Here is a 24,839-nt window from a genome sequence, read left to right on the forward strand (position 1 = left end):
ACAACTTTAACGCCAGGGTAACCTTGAGTTTTTCCAAAGTGGTCGGCTTCGCAACGGCAGAGATATAGTGCAATCATGCGACAATGCAACTCTAGTGTTACAGCAAGTTGTTTAGCAACTTCTTTTAGCCTCAGACGAGGTGTCCACCCACAGTCCGTTTACTGACCGTCTAATGCATTCTGCACACAAAAACAGCTCGAACAGCTCTTGGTCAAACAGATCCTTTCAGTCTAAATAAGAAGTTCACAGTCAGAGGACTAAAAAGTAAACCAGACACTATGTTGACACTCAAATGTCTGGCTATGCAAGACTACTAAGCAACAAACAATAAATCCTATCACAAAAATGCTCACTGTGTGAAATCTACATACATTTTTTTACATCAAACCATTTGAGGAAATCAATTGCCTCAAACCATTTAAATTTTAAAAGACATACATACGAGTACTGTGGAGTTAAATATAAGATGACTCAATATATTTAAGTACACAGTACTCACATGTATGTGTTTTAAAACTTAAATGGTGAAAGGCAATCGGTTTCCTCATATGGTTTAAGTTAACTTATCGGGTTTTACAGTTTTTAAAGGGGCAGTGAAGCAAAAAATGAAATTTAACTTGATATTCTGTTATATAAGAGGTCATCATACTTAAATGAACATCCTGCAAGCTTGAGAACTGAAGTGTCTTTGTTTTTGGCACCAAGCCATTAAAACAGTCGATTCAGGAATGTGCTGAAATATGACATCAGTTTAGAATTTATACACCTCCTCCATACAACGACCACTTTTGTAGCCCCTCCCACAGCTTCGCGTGACACAAAGTGCAAAGTCCCAACAATCAGTAAACGTGTCTTTAAAGATTGCCAAATGTAACCAAAATGACTTTTAAATACATTTTTCCTGAGATACTTTTATTTTGACGCGGTGATCTGTTATTGGTACCCATGGAAAAGGAGTGTTCAGTTGTGAAAGAACCGTCTGGGAACAACACACACACTGTTGTACACAAATGTAACGTTACGTGTATGTAAGAGCAACCTCACAAGCACAATAGAAATATACAAAGATATTGATAAGAACTTAACAGCCGCGGTTTAGATTCTGATGCGTGCTTACTGTGTTGTGTACGGTAATTTAGTCACGTTGAGTTTAAAGTTTTGTTTCTACTTTACTATACGTATTGTTATTTATGTGTATCATCTAGCACCCAGAGTCTTTTGTGGCTCAAACATATATGTGTTCGGCTGCTATTTTTACACATTAATGTTTTTAAAAAAATGTCCCCACATGTAATGACGGGGAATGAAATTGAAGCTGTCCAATCATAGCAGTGGGTGTTTATGTCCAGGTCTTCAATTCGGCCCGCCCCTTCATACGAACCATTTCTCCAGAGAGCCACTAATCCATGTTACAAAATAGCCTATTACATATTGCTTTTGATGTTTTTGAATGTAAAAACACGCAAACATCATAAGTAGACCTCAGACAATAGTATAAAACCATAAAATTGACAGATTCGTTGCCACTTTAAAGTTTAAAATAAAAATTTTCTTTAAAAATCGCATCGATTACTCTCAGGAAACCTTTATTTCACCCATGGAGCCATGTGAATTACTTCTGTAAGGAATGGATGCACTTTTTTTGGCTTGAAAGCCATAGACCTTGTTTTCTACCGTTATAAAGCTTTGAAAAGCCAGGACATTTACTAAAATAACTCAAATTGTCTGAAAGATGATTGACAAGTATCTTGGAAAATTTAAATTTTTCACTGAACTATCACTTTAAATACAGAATGTGTCAAATAAATGTATACGTTTTTACCCATCTTTTTCATGAAGTGCGTCTAAAAAGCATGCAGTGTGAAAAGTTGTGCAATACATACGCCAAATTCCAATTTTGCGTGCATATGATATGCCAGTCCTTCCCTTAATACAAATCTTGTGTCATTTTATGTATTGGTTTCTTAATTTTTTTCTGTTTTTTTAAACCATTGTCTCTTGGGTTTGGGGTTAGATTTGGGATTTGCTTTAGGATTTAGTTTATTATATAGGTTTCGCAATTTTTGTCAATTTTTAAACCATGGTCGCTAAGAGTTGGGGTTATGCTGCGTTTACACCAACCGCGGTAGAGGCATGAAGCGCGAGTGATTTCAATGTTAAGTCAATGTGAAGACGGGTTGATGCGCGTCTGGAGGTCCAGCGGCGCAGATGAGGCGTTTGGCACGGCGCGGAAGACGCATTTTCGCCTCATTTGCGGGTCTAGCTCGCGCGAAAGGCGCGAATTGAGCGTTGTATGCGCGAATGGTGCTTTTTGTGGATTTTGTGTTTGACACAAATTGCCGGCTGATGCTCGAGTTGAAAAATTTTAACTTTGCCGGAATTTCGCTCCGCGTTAACCAATCAGGAGCCTGCTTGCTGCTGTGGAGGCAGCCTTGCCCGGAGTCACTCATTCAACCTAAAGGAACCCTTGATAATGTCCGAAGCAGTCACCCGGAGCTATACGACACAAGTTCATATTTCTATAGAGACAGGAATAAAAAGGACCTCGCTTGGAAGAGTGTCAGTGAGGACATCGGACAACCTGGTAAGTTGTAAATACACATTTCACTTTTGAGTCATGTGACGTTTATCGACCAGCACCGTTTATTTTACCCCTATAGTAAGGTTACCAAATACAAACCGGTAACTCTCTCGATAAATGCCCAATCAAAATCAGTCATCTTGCAAACAGACAACCGCATAGCACTTGCCCCTCCCACAAGAAGCGGATTTTGCCTCTGACGCGCATCAAATGCTTGCTTTTTTCGCGCGTCTACTTCGCTCTACACGCGCGAATGCATTCAAACTGTTCAAGCGGCAAACTAGGTGCGGTAGACGCGATTTTGATGCCTGAAACGCGGTTGGTGTAAATGCACCATTAGAATTAGGGTTTGGATGTCATTTTATGTAATTCTAACCCCAAACTCAAGCGACAATAGTAAAAGAAAAACGAATACAAAAAAGATGCGCCGTATTAACAGAACAGGAAGAAATAAGAATTTGTCGTATGTATTGCACCACTTTTCAAACTGCGTGGTATTTATACCCAAATCATGAGAATGGGCTGGTTTTTACACTTGTTATCATATAAAGAAGTGTTGATTATATCATTCATGACACTCACATTTTCTACTACATCTTATGTTTTTTAAAGCTTCTTTACTGAACATTGCATTTAATCTGCAGCACAAAAGCAAAAGAAATTCACTCACAAAGTCGTTGACTCGTGTATGGAGCTTTGAAACAAATATGCATAAATTTTATATCACCCAAAGAAAACAAGAAATAAAAGAGAAGAAAAAACCAAACAGTGGGGCGGCTATGTAATGACTATTGGGTAATGAGTTAGATGAGCTGCAGATGTTCCTCTGTGTGCTCGTGTGTGCAGAGACACAAACTTTACAAAAGATAGCAAATGAAACAGAAAACACCTTAAAACGTAAAAAAAGTCTTTTTAATCTTTCTCTGTTTGAGCTATGACTAATGAATTAAAACCGGCAAAGGAAAAGCTTGGCTAAAGAACGGAATAAAGAAGAAAAAATGCATTAGCTTTAGACCTCATTATATACAAACGCATAAAACAAGTTGTTAAATACAAAAAGTGCACCATAATTGAGCGCAACCTTATTTGCTATTGAATTATGCTTGTTAAATTCATCTTAGCCTAAACCACACATACTGGATCTGTAGACAGCATGTGTCGCCTGCGCATACAGCATCCAAAGTCTATTGACTGCGCTATTTAAAGTCATTCTGTATTCACGGTAAATGGAAGATACTCTAAAAAGGCTTGAATGCTCGACTATGAGCAAGAAGTGACACAAAATCATCAATATTAACTGAGTAAGGTTATTTTTAGGTCATTTTAGAGTGTCTTGGGTATTGTAGAATTCAGCTTTTGTGCTTCAGACTCCTGTAGCTGTCAACTTTTTAGTCAGACCGCATGATTTGTGCCCAGCGTATATGTTTCAGGCTCCTATAATGATGAAGACTATTGGACACTGTGAGAACACAGCTGTGGCCTGATATTAACCTCAACCGGCTGAGTGAGCTCTCAACGCACAACGCCTGACCAGCTGCACATACTCAAAACACACATACACACAACTTACGAGAGTGCACACAGACAAAAACACCCACTTCACAACACAACATCCATCAGGTTGCCATAACCGCCCGGAATATAGTGGATGGAAAGTGGGAAGAGGGATGAATATGTCCATTCAGTCCACAGGTATGTCTGGTATTTTTAAAATGCCTTCCCAAATACAGGTGCTGCAGAGAGCTGACGGAGAAAACAGAGATGGAGGGATGAAGAGTGAGCTTGCAGGATGAAAAGGAGGAGATGAAAGAAACAGATAGGGAAGATAAAAGCAGAGAGGGAGAAGTTCAAGTCTGAGTCAATAAGGTATTTTCTACAAATAAGGCAGAAAACACAGCCTGAGACTGGAAATGTTCTTTCCTTTTTAAATAAATGATCAGTGAGGGAAGGTGTTTAATCTTCAGAAATGTGTGTTCATATTTCTCAAGAGATCACCCTGAATATTAAATGAAATGTTTCAGTTTATATATGGTTTGCAATTTTAGCAACCCATTTGACCAAAATTTGGTCTAAATTAAGGCTTTCGTTGCAAAACGAGATAAATCCATTTTTTATCATTTTGGTCAAAACATGTTTATTATTAAGCTATCATGTTATTATTTTGTTTTATGGTGCTACTGAGCTGTATTTTTTAAGTTATGAAGGTTTAAATCAAAACAAACCAACTGCAGTTGTATTGATATTAATTGGAATGCACAACCAAAAAAATGAGATTTCTGAACAATTAAAAAAACGGATTTATCTCGTTTTGCAACGAAACTCTTCAAATATAGTTTAAAACTGTGTTTTTGCGTGTTTGCAGGGTATCTTTCTTTGCAAATAAAACACATTTACATTTTTCACAATAAAAAAGATTTTGAAGAATTCAGAATGGGTTGCAGGCATCATTTAAAGAGTAACTAAACCCTAAACCAACTTTTTTTAGTTAATGATCTGTAAGAATGATGCTTTATTAGTGCTGTTCATTGATTTTAGTAAGTTTTTTGACATTTGGATATAAAGTGTTTCAATACTATAATATATGGTGTAAAAACGTCTGAGTGCTGCCCTCTTCAGGTTGAACGGTGGCTACTGCAGTTGAATTTTCCTATTGGATGATGGGTCCAAAAAGTAACTTGTGACGTAAGCAGGTTCAAGCTCACCACGCCCTTGTTACGATCTCACCACACACTTGGTACGAGCTTGGTTCGTCCCCTCTATCTCCGTTGGGATCCGCCCACTTTTCTTGCATTTTTCAAATATTAACAGTGGGCGGAGTCAAGCTCTGACCAGGGGTTTAGTTACGCTTTAAAGCTAAATAACTTGGAGGAAAATAGCTTGTAATTGCCGTGTAGTTACTGATAAACATATATGCGACCAGTGACGGCCGTTGACTTCTCTTTCGAGGGTCGCAAATTTAAAGTATGTGCTCGGAGTATCATGTGTGTTGCTTGTCATGTCAAAATATGTGTTCAATGCGTCATGTGAACCATTTGCATCATGCGTCATTTCAAAATATGTGCCTGTTGCTCATCGAAAAGGTTTATGAAAAAAGAGATGCTCACGTTTACAAAATACTCGCAAGACACTCCCTTAAACAGACACTTTTTTAGAAAATATACTCATTTTCGAGCTCCCCTAGAGTTAAACATTTGATTTTTACCGTTTTGGAATCCCTTCAGCTGATTTTCAGGTCTGGCGCTACCACTTTTAGCATAGCTTAGCACAATCCATTGAATCTGATTAGACCATTAGCATCAGGCTAAAAATAACCAAAGAGTTTAAATAATTTTCCTATTTTAAACTTGACTCTTCTGTAGTTACATTGTGTACTAAGACCGACATAACATTAAAAGTTGCGATTTTCTAGCCTGATATGGCTAGGAACTATACTCTCATTCTGGCGTAATAATTAAGAACTTTGCAGCTGTAACATGGCTGCAGGTGTCGCAATGAAATTATGCAGTAGCCGAAAATAGTCCTTTTAGTAACTTTCAATAGCAGGGGACTATTTTCGGGCACTGCGTAATATCATGTTTAACTCTAGGGAGCTGAAAAATGAGTATATTTTCTAAAAAAGTGAAGGGTCCCTTTAACACTGAACTTTGATTACACATGAGACTAAAGGGGGTCGCACACCAGCCGCGCAGCTCAGCGCCGCGTCGAGTCGCGTCTAGGACAACTCTGAGGTATATCGTAAACCGGACGTGCACATTAAATAGCGCGAGCTTCGTCAGATAGCGTCTACTTCAAAATGCAAAATACGTTAGCAGCCAATGTTAATCATTAATGATTTGGGACAAATATGATGTTATTTAATGTTAAACTATGTGAGTGCCGCTGTGTGGCGCGACAGGGATTTAAGCAACTTCCTGAGTCACAGCTGGGCGGCGCAGTAAGCGCCAGATGGTGGCGCCGGTGTGCGTATACTCATAGAAAACAATTCGTTAGATTTTTATCACACAAAAAAATTATAATATGCTTTCAAAAAATATATAATATTTTCGTAATGTATATTAAATGTAAACATCAAATCAATCACATGACATAATGATTTAATGAATTTTGTATAAACACAACTCATACCTTGGCTTAGAGATGGTATCACAGAACATTTTAGTGGTTTTGAAACCTTGACTGTTTAACACCTAGGTAGGCCTATACCTTGAAACTGGTAACCGCCCCATGCCAATGTGCAACAGGCACGTATTTTGACATGACGCATGATGCACAAAAGTTTACATGACGTGCCAAACACATATTTTGACATGAAGAGCCGCACATATGATGGGCTAAATACATGTTGTGACAAGCTTTGCATCGTGTGCCCTCGAAAAAGAAGTCACGGGCCGCTATTGTATGTGACCCTGGACCACATAAACCATAAGTCGCATGGGTATATCCAGACTGTATTTTGACAAATACAGTCAATGGTATAGATTGTGTTCAAATATTGTGCCTCATCATGATATTTTGCATGTTTAAAAGCAGCTTAACGCCTTCTAATAAAAAAAATCTTTTGTTGTTTAATAAAACATTTGTACCTCTAAAGTTATGTGCATATAAATAAAGGTGCTACAAAAAGGTTCTTCACAGCAATGCCATAGAGAAACCATTTTTGGTTCCTCAAAGAACTACTCAGTTCAAGGTTCTTCAGATGTTAAAGTCGCAATGAAATTGAAATGAAGAATGATATATATATATATTTTTTTTTAATATTGTGGTATTATTAACAAATGACTTATCTGTGAGCTTCATTATTTTTAAAAAATTTGAGTGTGCTCATAATTTTTAATCAAAAATGCGAATCTCCTCCCCTCCTCAAACGATCTCTCTTCACTTCCGGTCAAAAGTATGGCAGGTGGGCAGGGTCCGGGAGAAGATCGCAGCAATTAGCAACACGACCCAACTTCAAACGATCCAATCAGATCTCGATTGACAAATTCAAATCCAGCCCTGCCTTATTTCATCTCAAAAGCCGTTTCATTCAGATATACGTCACCACGGGGAAAATAAGGCAATCGCTACTTCCGTTTCATGGCGACAGTTCTTTATTAAACTATGCAGTAAAAAAAGGTTCATTTATGACATCAAGAAGCACCTAAATTTCTAAGAGATTCATGGATGTGCCAAAAGCTCAGAGAGTTTAACCGGGTCTTTATGTTTATATAAAAGCTGTGATTGGGGCAGTACTCTTTCAAAAGGTACACATTTGTACCTAAAGTGTGGATATTAGTACCTCACATGTACATATCTGTACCTAAATGTGGTACATATTAGGACCTTTTTTTAAGGGTATGCCTACTTTTATGTTTAAGCAGCAACATCCCTTGCATCTGGACATAATAAAACCCACACATCTACTACCATGGACACACATATACGTATATAAGACATATATCCTATGAGAAATGAAATACCAGAAGAGCTTTGTAACAGTGCCTGGAAGTTCATGACCTGGTCATGTACAGTTTTTTCAGATGACATTTTAGCTCAACATCTCACAGCACATAAACAACAAAGTTAGGGTTTTTGAAACATTTTCCAAAAGCATCTCAGATTTCAAAGATGACTTTTTTTAGTTTTCTTGTTTTATGAAACTAAAAGTCAATTCATGTGATTTTTAATTGAATGCTGTACAAACCTCTGATCCATCTCCTGTATTCAGCTATCAAACATGTTACTATTGTTAAGCCAAAACAACACAACAGTCCTAGCTTAACAGTATCTTGAAAACCCGGGAGCTCATGACAAAGTGTCTTTCTGTAACTCAAACCCGGCGTTTTCTCATTTCGCACAGTATGTGCCATTGTGTCAGCGTACACCTGGGGCTCATATGGGCTCTGATTTGAGAGGTCCTTTGGGGGAGCTCAAGTAACCCGGTGGGTTATGAAGTGCACACCTGGTTATTCAGACCATTGATCTACTGCACATAACACCTGAGCTCTCACATACAGTAAATCTGTACACACAATCGGACAATGAAACCTGAGAACCCGTACGGTTACAGATGTGTAAAGCCATCGAGGTCTAATACACCTAAATCACATTTATTATCAGATCCACACGGTTGTAACATGTGAACAGTCACAAAATATGAGTCCTAGCTGGTATAACATATTATATTTAGAGAAAATAAAGTATTCAGAAGATTACTTTTTGAATCATTTATGATGGTTCTTGACTTGACCCTCTCTGTGAAATCCAGGCAAAAGTTTCATAATGTTAAGATTAGGAGCATCAAAGTTAGATTTCACATTGATTTTAATATTTGACAAAGTCAATATTATAGATATAAAGGTTATATTTTCACAATGAGTGAAAACAGTAAATCACAAAACATGACTTCAGCTGGGTTTTCACAGGTAGGGTCACATACATGGCAGCTATTCGTTTTAATTCCATGAAACAGAGCAGCTGGACATACATACAAGTTTGATGACAATGAGTAAGTTAATAAAGTTTTTCTTTTGTAAAATAATCTAATTCTTTAACATATATGACAAGGTGTAACTTTTTAATGTAAAAACGCAGCGTGACATCACGCAGTTAATCAGCACCTTTGAAATAGAGACTAATCTGAGCGCTGTGCCTCTTTAATTCTGTGCTGCGTCTCTCTCTCTCCGTCTGTGCTGCTGGAGGGAGGCCAAACCAGATCCCTCTGGATGGATAACCAGGCTCAAATTTAACCAGGCTCATTTTAGTGGAGACTTTCATGGACTTTTCACAGTGTATTTCAAAAAAGGCCAGTCATGCTGTCAGACAAATCTTTGGGAAAATTCCAGGCTATAAATTTTCCCTGCATTCTTACGTTTATATGGGGAAAATGAAAAAGTCAGGGATATAGGAACACAGGAAATTACAGTATAAAAGTTTTCTGTAGAACGTAAACAAACTAAGAGTCTGATCATGCCATTTTTTCCAGTCCCAAGTAAACACTTGATCGCCTGCAGGTATTTATGCTTCAATGTTTTTTTTCCAAAAAATGCTGTTTGTACGTCAGTCTGCTGGTAAATGGGTAAAATGTGGTGAATAATTTTGTTCTGGTTTTTAGTTTAAGCTGGGATTGCATTGGTAGTGCACTTCTTTCGAGACAAACGTTTAATGAAATTGCAGGAGCACATCACCACGGTGAACACAACAAAAAATCTACCCTCTCCTTCTTTTTTAATCCCCATTAAACTCAAGCAGCGTCATTAGACATGCCATTTTGATTAGGGTCAATTGAATGCAAATTTTTGAACGTTTTCGATCGTTATTATCTCAGTCGGAGGCAAACATATCTTGCACATGCGCAGAAGAATTGTGCTTATATTAACTTACGTATCACATGATTCTCATCACAGAAACATGCAATAGCAAGTCAATGACAATATGCATTATTAAAGGTAATGGGATAATTCGCTGTATGTTCTGTAGCATTCATTTTATTGTTTGATTTCATAACATAATCAAACAATAAAATAGTGTTGTGCCTTTTGAAAAGTGTTTTTCTTTGCCTATATCTGAAAACGTCTTAAGAACAACTTTATCCAACTCAACTTTGACCTTGTACATTTATCTAAAGATAAAGCGCAAACTTAACGAGAGATGCTGTGCGCTGCGTTGCCAAGTCCTCTGCTTTTTGAGTTCAGATTTGGGATACTTTTAGGGCTCTATCATATACCCGGCGCAATGCAGTGCAATGCGCGACGCAAGTGTCTTTTGCTAGTTTCAACCCTGCGCAATGATCATTTTCACATTTAGCGCTATGTGTTTAAATAGCAAATGCATTTGTGCCCAATTTTGCGCCCATGGGCGTTCTTTTCTGAAAACAAGGTGTGTTCAGGCGCATTGTTGGCGCGTAGCTAAAATAGACTACGCCATTGACCAACAAAAACCTGCTCTAAGGTCTAAAGTCAATGGCGCAATATGTTTTCTGTTATTTAAAGAGCGCAGTAAATTATGTGCCTATAAATGTGACGACAACGCGGGTTTACTTATCACATACATGAAGGCGCAACAGCACAAAAACACTTTAAAATATGAAAGATTAAAGGATTGAATGTAAAATATTATTATTGAGTCTCTTGGACATAAATGAGGACCGATTATGAGACGTTAGAAGGCACAAAGAGCAGCTTTACCTGTAGCCTGGTAAGTAAATAAATGCTTTGCTTTAAACAAATGCATATATTTTAAATGTTTTTTAAATGCTACCCTATGGATTTATTGTATATGATGACACTGTACCTGTGGATATGGTGAGATGAGAAAAATTTTAAGTAATATTTGGTAAAAATCCCATGGCGCTGTTCTAGTGCTGAAACGTTTTGGCACTCTGCACGTTTGTAAATTCTTTATCTCTTGTTTGTATTTTTTGAGTACAAACCTTTTCTTGCATATTTGCTAATTATTTTATGAGATTACAATGATTATGTAGGATATCAATACTTTAACAGCAATTAAAAGATTGCTATTTGTACTTCTATGACGGAAAGAAAAAGGTTTTAATCCAAAAAATTTAAATTTCAACAACACATTTTTAAAAATTATTCTTAAACTGGTGGTCTTCTTCCTCCGCTTAGTTTTTCAGTTTACAAAGTCTGTCATCTAAATAAGGATTAGACATAGCACCAGTGCAACTGGCTTTTAAAGGGGATGAGAGATAAGGCTCTCATTGGTTTATTGCACGTTACACCCAAAACACACCCATTTCTCATTAGGTAAATATGAACAACCCTTTTCGACCATACGCTCGGCGCAGAAACCATTTTTCCCGTCGTTAAATTAGCAAAAGTGGCATCGAACACGCACATTTAGACCGTGTGCTGTGTGCGTGCGCTTTAGACAATGCGTTTAGATCGTTTCCGCAAGTAAATTTTTTTCATGCAGGATTTTTTTACCAAAATCAGATGAAAGTATTTTGTTGATTAGTTATTGATATTTGGACTCTGAATAGTCAACTAGAGCCATCATCTTGAAACAGGGGAGCCCCGCATCAGCGTCATTGTAGGCAATGGTGTAACAAAAATAAAATCACCATAAATCGTCATGAATTCGGTTTTCTTGGTTTTCTTTTGGTTCGTTTCCACAGTCAGACATGTATTTAGCATTTCTATCTATTAATCTATAAATCTATTTTTTCTAACTATAATGCATTGTACTAGTAGGCCTAACATCCATACACAGCACGAAAGTCTGGCATCGTCCATGAATGCGAAATACAGGTGGAGATAGCAGCTTTACCTAGACCCCTGTGCTAAGATGGCGGCAGTTTTGACGCATGCTTAGAATCCCAAGGCGACATTTTTGCTCCCACCTAAATACGGTCATTGTGGACATGCTATAACAAATGATCTGTGGGGTATTTTGAGCTGAAACTTCACAGACACATTCTAGGTACACCTGAGACTTATATTACATCTTGTAAAAATGGGCATAATATGTTCCCTTTAAAACTTGGAGTTCTGAGATCCATCACATAAAAACTCCCCCTAAAATTTAAGATGCCAAATGTTTGACCCTGCAAAGAAAGCTGGTTGCTGAAAATATGCTTCCAATTCAAAGCTTTTCTGCTTTTTTCCGATAAAAGAGGAGGAAAGTAGAAAGTGATAACAAAAACAAAACTGAGAAGAAACTGAAAGCAGAGATTGAGTATTCTGCTATCAGTATGACCTCTGATCAAATATACAAGCCACCTAAAATCTTCACAGCATCTTCGTGTGGTCATGCCCCTATTTGCAGGCTGATCTTTGACTACAGCTAAAAATGTTTTCCCAAAATAAATTCACAGCCAACAAAAAGATGGAACGCCACAGAGAGGCCGATTCCCCAATACAATTTCAGACGTACAGATGTGTTCACACATGATATACAGAATTTTGATTAAGTTTTTTGTGATGAGATTCCTAAGAAATTTTTAATAAATTTAGTTGTACACCAAAGCATCTGGTCACATGATGAAATGTCACTTTCACAAGGGATATTCTTGGAAAGACAACAGATCAAAACAACTGTAATTTACTTAAGGTTGTAGTTCACCCAAAAATGACAATTATGTCATTATTTCCTCGCCCTCATGTTGTTACAAACCTGTATACATTTCTTTATTCTGTTGGACACAAAAGAAAAAATTTGTCTAAATGATCGACTTCGTAGTAAAAACAAATACTATGGAAGTCAATGGGTACCATCAACTGCGTGTTTACCATCATTTACATATCTTCATTTGTGTTTAACAAAATAAAGAAACTCATGCAAGTTTACAACAACTTGAGGGTGAATAAATGGTGACAGAATTTTCATTTTGGGGATGAACTAACCCCTAAAGCATGTTCTTAGTCCTATTGTGCATTATGTCTTTGTAATCCTTTATGGAAATGATGTGGAAACGTAACAGCTGTCTCCGAAATGATATCTTTGCTGACATCACCATGTGGGCCATGTTAACCAAAAGCCAAATAGCTATGCGGTTATGTTTTTTAAACTCAAATTCAGGTCACCTACATCTTTTAAAATTGCCAAAACAAAAAAGGTTACGAGTGGCGTTTTACGACATTGATTTTAAGGATTTTGCAAAGTGACGCTCATTACCCATTTTGCGAGGCATTTAGAGAAAATCGACTTTTAATGAATCCTCTGCACAGATGAAAGATTTCCAAATAGCTTGAAACATACAACATGAAGAATGGTTATTAACAGCTGTTACTATGCAGTCTGTGTCATTGAATCTTTTAAGATGTTTTAGATCTTATGTCTTGATAACATTATTCAATATAACAGTTGGATTCATGAGTTAATAGCACAACGAATGGCATAACCCAGCTGTTCTCAAACTTCCTCTGTTTACGACCATCTCCGCCAGTATTCAGCAACGCAAGCTACTCCCACAGAGACAGCGCAGAAACATCTGCATCTCGTACGTAAAACATCTGGCATTGATGTTTCTCCATTCTGGACAAAAGAAGCACATCCATCTATGGGCTTCACGGAGGGCCGAAGACTCGTCTTCGCATTCCTCCCGGAGCGCTGCAGACAGCCGGCTAATCTGTCTGCGGTATGCAGGCTTTGCTATGTCAACACACTGGCATGTCATGGAAAGACGCACCTACGGAACCGTGAATCACTTCGGAGGCAGACAATGTTTCATCTCCTCCCTCTTTCAATCGGATGAGCTATAACAAACACGTACATAAAACGTTCACCTTTCTCCAAATCTACTGACGGACAGTTTTATGGCGTTTTTCCTGCATGTACAAGCGTTATTCAAACTCTGTCTGGGTTTGGCTAACAACGAAATCATATGGCCCTTAAAAAATAACACTAGAGCGCAAACTAAACCCTCCTACACAACACTGATTGACGGCATTCCCGAATTAGAGCTGTTTTTAAACCCACGTGGACAGACAGTTAGCAAGTTTACCCGGCGTTAACGTTCTGTTTTGCAAAGTCTGTACATAGATAGTAAATACAGATGTGTTCTCGAAAGCACACCCACAACAGATGAGAATACCACATGCCACAGGCAGACACGCTGCTCTTTCGGATGCTAAATTGGTCTTTGGTGAAGAATATAAACAGTACTCTAACATATCACAACATTGTGGGTGTACAATATTGCATAAAGTGTAATTATCAAGCATGAGCCTCATTTTATTTTTATAGATATATTTTCACCATAATTACACTGAAGTGCAGTATAAGTAAAGGATAATGTATAGACAGCAGGTTGTCAGTGTGATCAGGACCCAACACAAAGCGGAGGGGCTTAGTTTGCAATAACAACCGGCTGCCTGTACATTATCCCGCTTATGAAACGACTATTTACGCAACCCGTTCTCACCAAAAAGCGTACAAATGACACGCAGTGTCATTATCGTGCAATAGATACGCCAAATTCCGATTTTGCGTGCATATGATACGCCAGTCCTTCCCATTCACTTATATGGCGAGTCGTTTCGTGACGTTTTATTTATTGTTTTCTCATTTGTTTTCTGTTTTTTTTGCCATTTTCGCTTGGGTTTAGGGTTAGAACTACTTTTTGTTATATAAAAATGACATAATAACCCAAAACCCAAATCTAACCCCAACTCCAAGCGACCATGGCTTAAATATAGATAAAAACATAGAGAAACCTGTATATTAAATAACCTGCTTAAACATATGTGAAATCTAACCCTAAACCCAAGCGAGAATGGTTTAAAAAACAGAAGACAAATGAGAAAACAATAAGTGGAACGTCACGAAACGATTCGCCATGTGGGTGAGTGGGAGGGACTGGCGTGTCATATGCGCGCAGGATCGGAATTTGGCGTGTCTGTTGCACGATGGTGACACTGCGTGTCATTTGTACGCATCTTGGTGAGAACGGGTAGCAACACCATAAGGAACATTAAATATTGATTTGAACTATTTTATTAGCTCATTTTTAATTAATGCTAAGGAAAACCTGTTTACTTTTAATGTAAGACAAAACGTTAAAATGTCACGAACACACAATTTGGCTTAATCATGTGCAAATATAATGTTATATATGTTAATAAAAGACACATTTATATTTAATTTTATTGTAATATTAAGCTCTACCTATCAAAACGATTTGCAGCATCCAGGTTACCGAGTGTTATCAGGCGGTTCTTATCTCGGAAAAACATACCTTGGAATGTTGCGACTGGCCAATCAGAATCAAGTGCTCAGAATCAAGCACCGTGTAATAAATTACCCCTTACGAAAATTAACCATGGTTTTACTACAGTTAAAATAAAAAAACCATGGTTACTGTAGTAAAACCATGGTAACCACAAAATAACCATGGTTTTGACAACTATGTTTTTTTAAACCATGGTTAGTGTAGTAAAACCATAGTTTTGCTAATAGTAACCCATTCACCAAAAAAACATGGTTACTACACTTAAATAAAACAATAAAACCATGGTTAATTTTCGTAAGGGACTATAAATAAGGGTTTCTCAAACTGGGGTTCGTAAACACCTGGTGGTTCGTGAAGGAAGTGACCCTCGCCCTCCTTAGCAACTGTTGCTATGCCTGACAAGCTTTTACATCTGGCAAGTATGTTTGCACCAGTGTTGAGACATTTCCAAAGGGATAATGAGTAATTTTTGGCGAACGTGTGAAATATCTGGGAGAGCAAGAATGTAATTTAATCAAAATTGAAGCTAAAGCCTATAACGTTAGGTCACAGCGCAAGCAGCAGCCGCCTCATACGCTGACCCTTCAAATGGAAAACACACAAATTGGGGAACAGCTTTGTTCATGCACAGCAGGGTAAGTGAAAATAATCTAATCATTAAAAATCAAACGGCTTATCCATAAGTCTTGTGGAATAAACACAAGACAATAGCCTGAGCACTTTGCTATGATAACAGTCTCCTGCTTATAGAACTAATCCCGGGAGAGCCGCGATCGGATTGGGGTACAAAATGCTAAAATATTTTTTAAAGTATGTCAGTCAACCTCCGTCTTGCCTTTAATCATCTTATTCTACGCTTAGATATATCAGGGCTCTCAAGTCTCACGCATTCACCGTGAGACTCACGCATTTCAGTCAGTTCACACGCTCACACGCCACACCTTGTATTTCTCACGCTGAAAAAATCAGAAAACTTTTATCACTCTATACAATTAATGAACGAGGCACAGGAGAGAAGTTCCTATCTGAGCCGAGTTCATATCTGTCGAGCCGCGGACACGGTCACACTAGACATCCTGATATAATTGTCACCTACCAGCCAATCAGAAATCAGAATTTGTTGTTTCTGGGTAAATTTCGTGATCCTGCTGCAAGCACATTCGTTACTAGGCAACATAGATTCTCACGTCACACAGACGAAGTGGCAGTTGGAAGAGAAGAATCCGATGAAAGCGGTAGGTAACGCATTCTTTTTTATAGCAATTTGATTTTACGATTCTTGGATGACATCACAAAAATGTGATCAAAGATAATAAAAACTGTTGTTGGGAAATATAGCCGAGGTAAATTATTATTGATTAAAAAAATCGAACTGCTTTGCAATCAGAATTAGCTTTAACTTTAGGAAAGTACTAAACACTAGAGGCTACCTGAAACAATCCCAGGTGAAAAATATTATAGGAAATACTATAGTGTTTTTGAACCATACTAATAGTATAGTAAATTTTAGTATATTATAGTATTTACAACACTTTGTTAATGATTGCTACAGCATACTCTGTATTAACTATAGTAGTGAACTGATAAACTGTAATAAATACTCTAACGTTAGTATTCTTTAGTTTATACTACAGTAATCTGTAGTGTATATTCTAGTATATTATACCCTATAGTTGTAGACAATGTAGTACAGTATTGGATAAAGTAATACGTTTATATTACTATAGTTGATGTTATCACAGCAACTATAGAATTACCACAACAAATTAATTCAAGTACATTACTATAGTATGGGTCAAAAACACTATAGTATTTACTATAAATTACTATAGTATTTTTTTCACCTGGGAATGGAAAGGACAAGATATTTCATTTTCATTTATTTCATTATTTTCAAATTATACTTTATTCATACTCTTTTTAGCTATTCAGCTATACTCTGGCTTTTATTTTAGTAATGTTTATATCCTGCCAATGTATACATTAATCATTGCATTTATCTGTTTAAAAGATGTCACACAAACACACCTTGTATTGTAAGTATGCTCAGGGCAAGTTCTGCAATGTTGCTGTTCAGTTGGCTCATTTGGGGCAATTTTTTATATATTTGTATTTTTGAAATAAAACAATGTATTTAATTTCTATGACTTTGTCTTTAATTAGATTTCCCAACTGTTATAATTTCTATTTGTGCTAATCAATTATAAACAATATATTAAATTTAACTGCTACCAAAAACCTGAGAGAATTGGTTGGGGCCGAGGGGTCGCTGCTGCAAATATTTAAGTGGCTCCTCCCCTAACAGATGAAATCTCACTCCAAACTTTTGTTAAAACTTGAGAGCCCTGGATATATGCTTTATTTCCAAGCAATGATGTGCTGCTACAGTAGCTAACATTAGCGTGCTCTTACATTGGAGCAACATATGTGTTTTTTTGGTAATCCTGTCAACATTTATTTGTGAATGAAGTTTCCACACTGCTTGATCCACGTACGGCATTTTACCACTTGGGTTTTAAGTTTCAGTAAGGGAAAACATTCCACCACCCCGTCCAAACTTTTCGGATACAGGGTAGGTTATCAGATTTATACAATCCATATGCACAATGCTTCAACATGTTTTCCTCGCTCGAAAGCTTGCCAGACCTCCCGCGCCTAGTTACGGTTGCTAAACCACGATTGGCCTGTTTTCGGGCGTGGGTTAGCAAAGAGTCAATTGCAGGGGGTTTGTGGATTGATGAAAAACAATTCATTACAATTTAATCATAAAATGTAAATAAATTAGTGCTGGGCAAAGATTAATCGCAATTAATCGCATACAAAATAAAAGTGATTTTTTTTTGCATAATATATGTGCGTGTACTGTGTCTAATTATTGTGTATATTTAACCACACACACATTCATATATTCATTTCAGAATTTTTTTACTTATATATATTTTTTTTTAATTTATTTTTAATATAGAATATATAAAAATATAAATAAATATATATAAACATGTAAATGTTTCTTAAATACATACATGCATTTATACATAATAATTACACACAGCACATACTCATATATTTCGCCAAAAATCACTTTTATTTTGTATGCGATTGATCGCGATTAATCTTTGACCAGCACTAGAATAAATAATAAATAATTTAATAATTTTAATAAAATTAAAACTTACTTACATAAAAAATATATGAAGTGCTCAGATGCAAAAAATCGCTAAACGTCACCCCAATCAAAAATTAGATAATATTAACCAAATCATCTTTGCAAGCTTCAAATCCATTTAATTCCGGCATCAGGGTGTTCAGAAAAAAGTTTTGTTGGTAGAAAATCGCTAAACAGAACGATTTTACTTCAGCAAAGTCCTATAGACGGTTTCATAAGTAACAACATAAGCAGGCGGCTTTTGTGGTCATCACGTAACTTCCGGTAAACTATGCGAAGAATAAATAACAACAAAGTCCTTTTAAAGTAGTTTATTTATATAACAAGCAAAATAAACAACACACGTAGATTACATAGGAACCCAAAACATTTGTTATTTTTGACGAGGTATTTGTTTAAGAGTTCAGTTTCAGCAACTAGTCAGACCTTTGAACAAACAGAAACCAGAAGTAAAGTTCGGACCAGACGCTTATCGCGTCACCGCACGTGCACCCAATGAACAGGTCTATAAGTGCACAAAAGATGAGTTGGCAGTGGATCACATTCAAACTTGTGTCCCTTGTGAATTCTTGGACCTGAATACAACCCGAATGTGTCAGTCACATGGATCACAGCGCCCCCTAAATGTGTGATTCAGTTTCATTTGCAATGTTTCTAGTTACATCTTTAGTGATTTTGCAATTGTTTACTGTGTCTTGTCCAAGAAGTGGATTTTTTGCCAAAAAACCTAGCATGCACTTAGAGTAGGGGTGTAACGGTACGTGTATTCGAACCGGACCGTTTCGGTTCAGGGCTTTCGGCACGGTGCACGCGTGCACCGAAAGGCCGAATGCATTTTGTGTGCCCCCGTGCGGAACATAATACGTGCGTTTCCGCACGAACATATTAAGTGGCGGAAGTCTCCGCGTTCAGCACAAGTCTTCTGTCAAACACATAACATAATTCGGCCCGCAGAAAGATTTTTATTTACTTAGATGTATATCCGTTTGATTATTGATGTAAACGTTTACGTGTCGTATCTAAAAGCGCATGTTAAACGCGTGTCAACGCGCTGCTTTGTTCTTTCAAAAGTGCGTGAGAGGATGCGCGCCTTTCGTTGGTACGCATTCATGAGACGCACTTTCTGTGACAGCGAGAATAAGGAATGCGTGATCAGATTTTTCATCTGCACATCACGTCAATCATATCATTGTCACAATGCGATCAGCTGGTCGGGACAGAGAAGAGCTCTAACCCGGGGTTACTCAGCTGTTACTCAGCTGCGGAGGGGTTCGTTACAGCTTACATTGACGACACAAGCAAAGATTAGGAGAAACATGCAAAAGATCAAAGATGGCTAGGTATGCAACTCACTAATCTCAAAATGAGTGTATAATAAGTATATCATCATGTTGCTTGCAATGCAGTTACACATAGAGCAGTAATATTATTTTTATACAGAGATGGTACATAGCCAATTCAATACTGTGAGTTAAACAATCCAAAATAAATCAAAACAGAAAATTTTTGGTGGCAAAAATGTAGGCTAATAGTTCATAAATGTATTCAGGAATTGAATTTGTTAGTTCAAGGTTTTAGTAGAAAAAGTTTAAGAGAAGGTTAAGAAAAGAGTTACCTTCTGTTATAAAATAATGTAAAAAAGAACTTTGCAGTAGTATTTTATTTATTATTTTTTCATTTTATATATATTTTATATGTTATATTTTAATAAAAAGTGTTTAAAAAAGTGTAAACAAATTGTAAAAAAAGTTTATAGTAATAAACAACCTGCAGTTTAATGTTTGCATTTCTCCCTTACTGTACCGAAAATGAACCGAACCGTGGCTTCAAAACCGGGGTTCGCACCGAACCGTGATTTTTGCGTACCGTTACACCCCTAACTTAGAGGGTTTTGCAGTGAAAGACTTTGTTTAAATTTGTTAAGAAATGACTAAAGTGACATTTGTGAAAATAAGACATTTCAATTACTGACTAATAACCTTTACATTGCCATGAAAGAGAAATGACTGAATCTAAACATAAGAGCCTGATACAAAAGCTCATTTACAAGAAAACATGTCAGATGCACTTTTGCATCTCCTCTTATATTTTATTTGTTTTATCTGAATGTCACATGACCATTACACAACACTACAATACAGTATATCCAAAACTCACATACGTCACAGATACGTCACTCTTAAAACGAATGTGTTAAAACAACACATGTTGTGTCTAATTAAGGACAACACATTTAATATGGTATTTTTGGAACAACACACTTTGTTTTGTTTTCAAACCTCTTGTGATGTCCCTTTTATTTATTTGAACACAAAATCAACATAAAATGAAACATAATGTGTTTGTGTGTAACAACATAATGTGATAAAGTGAAGAAAATACCAAATGGAGGTCCAATTAAAGGTGCAGTGTGTAAATTTTAGCGGTATCTAGTGGTGAGGTTGTGAATTTCCACCCATGGCTCAGTCCACCGCTCACCTCCCGCCCTGAAACACACAGAGAAGCCACGACAGCCGCCACCGGACAAACACGTCACCATCGGAGACAAGTTAGTAAAAAAGTTTGTCTGTTATGGGCTTCTGTAGAAACATGGCTGCACAAAATGGTGGCTTCCATGTAAGGGGACCCTCTGTGTATGTAGATAAAAACATCTCATTCTAAGGCAATAAACACATAACGGTTCATTATAAAAAGATCTTTATACACCCCTGATCATATAGTTTTGTATATTATTTTGCTTTTCTGTCAAGAGATCCTTCTAAAAATTACACACTGCACCTTTAAAGGTAATAATAACAATTACTATGTGATATACTGCTAATAAAACTTTAAAATGGATAAAAAAAATGTTTCTGAAGTTAAACCTTCTGAAGGTTTTTTGAAATATTAACTTAAAATCTCTAGAAAATAATTTAGGTTAAGGGAGTTTCAGCAGACGAAAACTTTGAAAGCCCCTGCTATAAATAAAAATGCATATATCTAAGACATGAGCTGCAGTTTAAGATCTAATCCACCTAAATGTGTTTTAGCAGTTTACAAAGTGTGGTTTTACTGCTACAAGCTATTCACACTGTCACTGCTATCAGCCCACCACCTCTGCTCGCAGTCTTCCCCATCTCTCTCTCTCTCTCTGTCTTTATCTCAATCTCTCTCGCCCCTCCCTCAGCTGTGTATTCTGTTTACTGTAATTAATGACCAGTGCAGGATTCACCTCTAGGAAAGCAAAGAAACCAGGGTGGCCACAGACTCACAGAAATGCAGAAAACATACAGCCAGATGGGGAGACAAGAACGATGGATAGATGAATGAATAGAGGGATAAACTGACAGAGATGGGAATTTAGGGTTTCTGCTTTTCTCCACATTTCCTCGCCTCCAGCTCAATATACACACAGCTGTCTCCTTCCAGCAAGCACAAAAAACCCATTTCCTAAAAACGTCCTATTTGTTGGACTAATGAGAGAATCAGATACAGAGTGACATATATTCTTCCACATTCACACACACACACATACACACAAACTATTTGACAGCATCACTGTTTCATGACTTCCTCTGTTAGTGGTTGTGTACTGTATGTGTTCAGCACGCAAACATTGTTTAGATACTGGGTTTACTGGAAAGGCACACAGGTGTGTAAGTGGGTGTGTGTTTACATCCATGAATGAGTCGACAGGACAGAGTCATACATCTGTCATAACATGTTGTCTTTGGCAAGCGGTATGGTTTACGTATGCTGTGATGATGACATCATTTTTAAGGGTCCACAAACACTTAAAGCTAGGTTAACACCGTTTTCAGGGCCTGCTTTTCAGAAAGGAACCTGGTAACATCTGCTCACATCATGGCTTTCTTCCAAGTTAGACGTTTTGTGGATTTGGATGGAGCTATAAAGACTTTGCGGCTTCACATTATAAGACTTTAATTCCCTTAAGAGGAAGTGAAATTTTAAATTGAATGAAATGAAAATGAAAGGAAATGAATCACGGGATGAAAAGCCCATGGGGAGCCACTTGATACTATTTTATATTCTTTTAATTACCTCTGAGAATCATGAAATTAACTTTCTGGTTTTTGGCTTTGATGGGAACACGAAGGTTAAAACGTAATCCTATTTTAGGGTTACTGTCTCGAAAGATGTTGTCTTTAGAAAGGAATACTAATAAATAATAGGCTACTTTAAAGGTGCAGTGTGTAATTTTTAGAAGGATCTCTTGACAGAAATGCTAAATTTTATACAAACCTATATGATCAGGGGTGTATAAAGACCTTTCATAATGAACCGTTATGTTTTTATTACCTTAGAATGAGACGTTTTATCTACTAACACAGAGGGTCCCCTTACATGGAAGTCGCCATTACCATGCATCTACAGAAGCCTTAATGGACAAACCTTTTTTACTAAGTTGTCTTCGACGATGACATGTTTGTCCGGTTGCAGCTAACGTAGCTTTTGTATGTGTTTCAAAAGTGAGGGGTGAGCAGTGGACTGAGTCATTGGTTGCAATGCGCAACCTCACCACTAGATGCCCCAAAAATTTACACACTGCACCTTTAAATATGGATTGCCATACAAAATGGTGCACAGATTAAACTCTAGATATAATGCAACTTGATTGAACTTATGGTCAGACAAACTGTGTGTCAAAACACTGCCAAGGTTAAAGAGGAGAGATAGAGAGAGACAGACAGAGAGAGAGAGAGAGCAATTCAGTTTGTCCTGAAAACATCTACAGTAAGCGATTGCTTAACTCACACAATGAAATCAATATACAAAGGCAATATGCAAAAGTTTTTAAAATCTTCCTTTAAAATGACACGGATTGGCTTGATGTTATAGCTTCTGTGTGATGTACTGTGCAAAATGATATCAAATCAACATATATTTTATGTTACTTTAATAACAAATTAAGTTAAACAATTTCAACTTGTTTTTATAAGTTATGCCAACTCTTCACAAGTCCAAACTTAAAATAGTAGGTTGAATGTTTTAATTTCATGCTGCTTTTTTTTACAGTGTGGGCTTTATTGCATTTGAAAGCTAAAGGTAATTAACACATACAGATCTGTGTCCTGAGGACACCTGTAAATTGCTCAACAGCACTTTTAAAGCAGCAATTGGGAATCAATGTGCTGCGCTGTTTTGCAGTCGAGTTCACACAGAAGAATAGAGTCCTGCAGACAGAAATAATCTTTCTGATAAAGAGAATTGAGTTTATTTGTGGTAACAAGACCTCTCATAGTTCTCTTTAACAGCACACAGCTCTGAGACTCTTAATCTGAATTTGATTTGTGACACCACAGTGGTTTTCAATTTCAGTAATAAAAAGTCTGATTCAGCTCATCTGGGTTTTTAGAGAGTGGGGACCAAAAGTTTCAAACTGGCTGAGAGTCCTTCAAGATCTCTCATGGGGATATATCAGGTTACTTGCGAAGACTGATTTGTAGTCTCAAGTGGATATATGAATATGTGCTCAACAACCAATAGAGTTTTAAGCATAAAACCTGACATGAAACTTGAAATGAATACACTAATCTTTTGAAATAGATGAAAATGCTGTATGGGATAATTATAATAGAGTTACTGTAGTTGAATATTTTGTAACTTTGTATCACAGCTGACAAAAAAACCCTATAAATGTTTCAATTTATGCCCAAATCTGGTAACCTGCAAGCTGATAGAGGTTTTTGACCGGATTTTCAACTTTCAGTGTTTCACAAAGCCCTTAAGTGCTGTCTAGGCAGGCTTTATCCGTCTTTAAGATTTTTCCATCCCTTTGAAATAAAAACATATCACCAGAATCCCTTACACATTACTGCCATCAGAAACGTTCATACAATTTCAGTGACAGGACCTAGATTTACAAATCTTTCCAGGACTACTAGGTTGTCACCCTTGCTGACCCAAAAATAAAATAAAATAAAAAATATTTTTTTAAAAATCGTATAAAAGATTTTAGAAGTGATTTAAGTCAAGTCAATTCTGGATTAGAGCAGATGATATGTTATAATACTATACATTATATTATGGTTAAGGTAGCCTAAATAAAATGTACAAAGTTGTGGATTTAAACAAAGAAGCACTTTCATCAAACTCACCCTGTCGCTGGAAAAGAAGAAAACTGCAGAAAATGTCAGGAAAATCCCAAAGTTCCTCATTATTCCTCTTAAAGAAGTCTTTTGTAAAGAAATCGCACTCGTCTGTATTCCTGAAGCCCAACTGCGCTCTCCGCGCTCCTCTTATTTAACTGCTTTACCTCAAACCCGCGCGCAAGATCCTTTAATAGAGATGCTTCACACAGTCCTGATCAAATTAGTGTTGTGTTTTCACAATGAACTATTGAAAGAGTCCTGATGCGATGTTAAAGTCTTCAGTCCATGTGAGGCTGTTTTGCTCGGATAGAGGATGAGAACGAGTGAGTG

General features: G+C 37.1%; 1 protein-coding gene across 1 annotated transcript in view; it reads right to left on the bottom strand.

The window, feature by feature from the left end:
• The window catches only part of LOC129447956 (syndecan-2), a 42,914-nt gene extending 18,075 nt beyond the window's left edge, over nucleotides 1–24,839 (bottom strand). The window contains exon 1 of the mRNA XM_055209941.2: nucleotides 24,516–24,839. Coding sequence (XP_055065916.1) covers nucleotides 24,516–24,575 — 60 coding nt within the window. The 5' untranslated portion in view covers nucleotides 24,576–24,839. The remainder of the gene's footprint in view (nucleotides 1–24,515) is intronic.

Source organism: Misgurnus anguillicaudatus, chromosome 10 (assembly GCF_027580225.2).
Source record: "Misgurnus anguillicaudatus chromosome 10, ASM2758022v2, whole genome shotgun sequence".
Classification (NCBI taxonomy): Eukaryota; Metazoa; Chordata; class Actinopteri; order Cypriniformes; family Cobitidae; genus Misgurnus; species Misgurnus anguillicaudatus.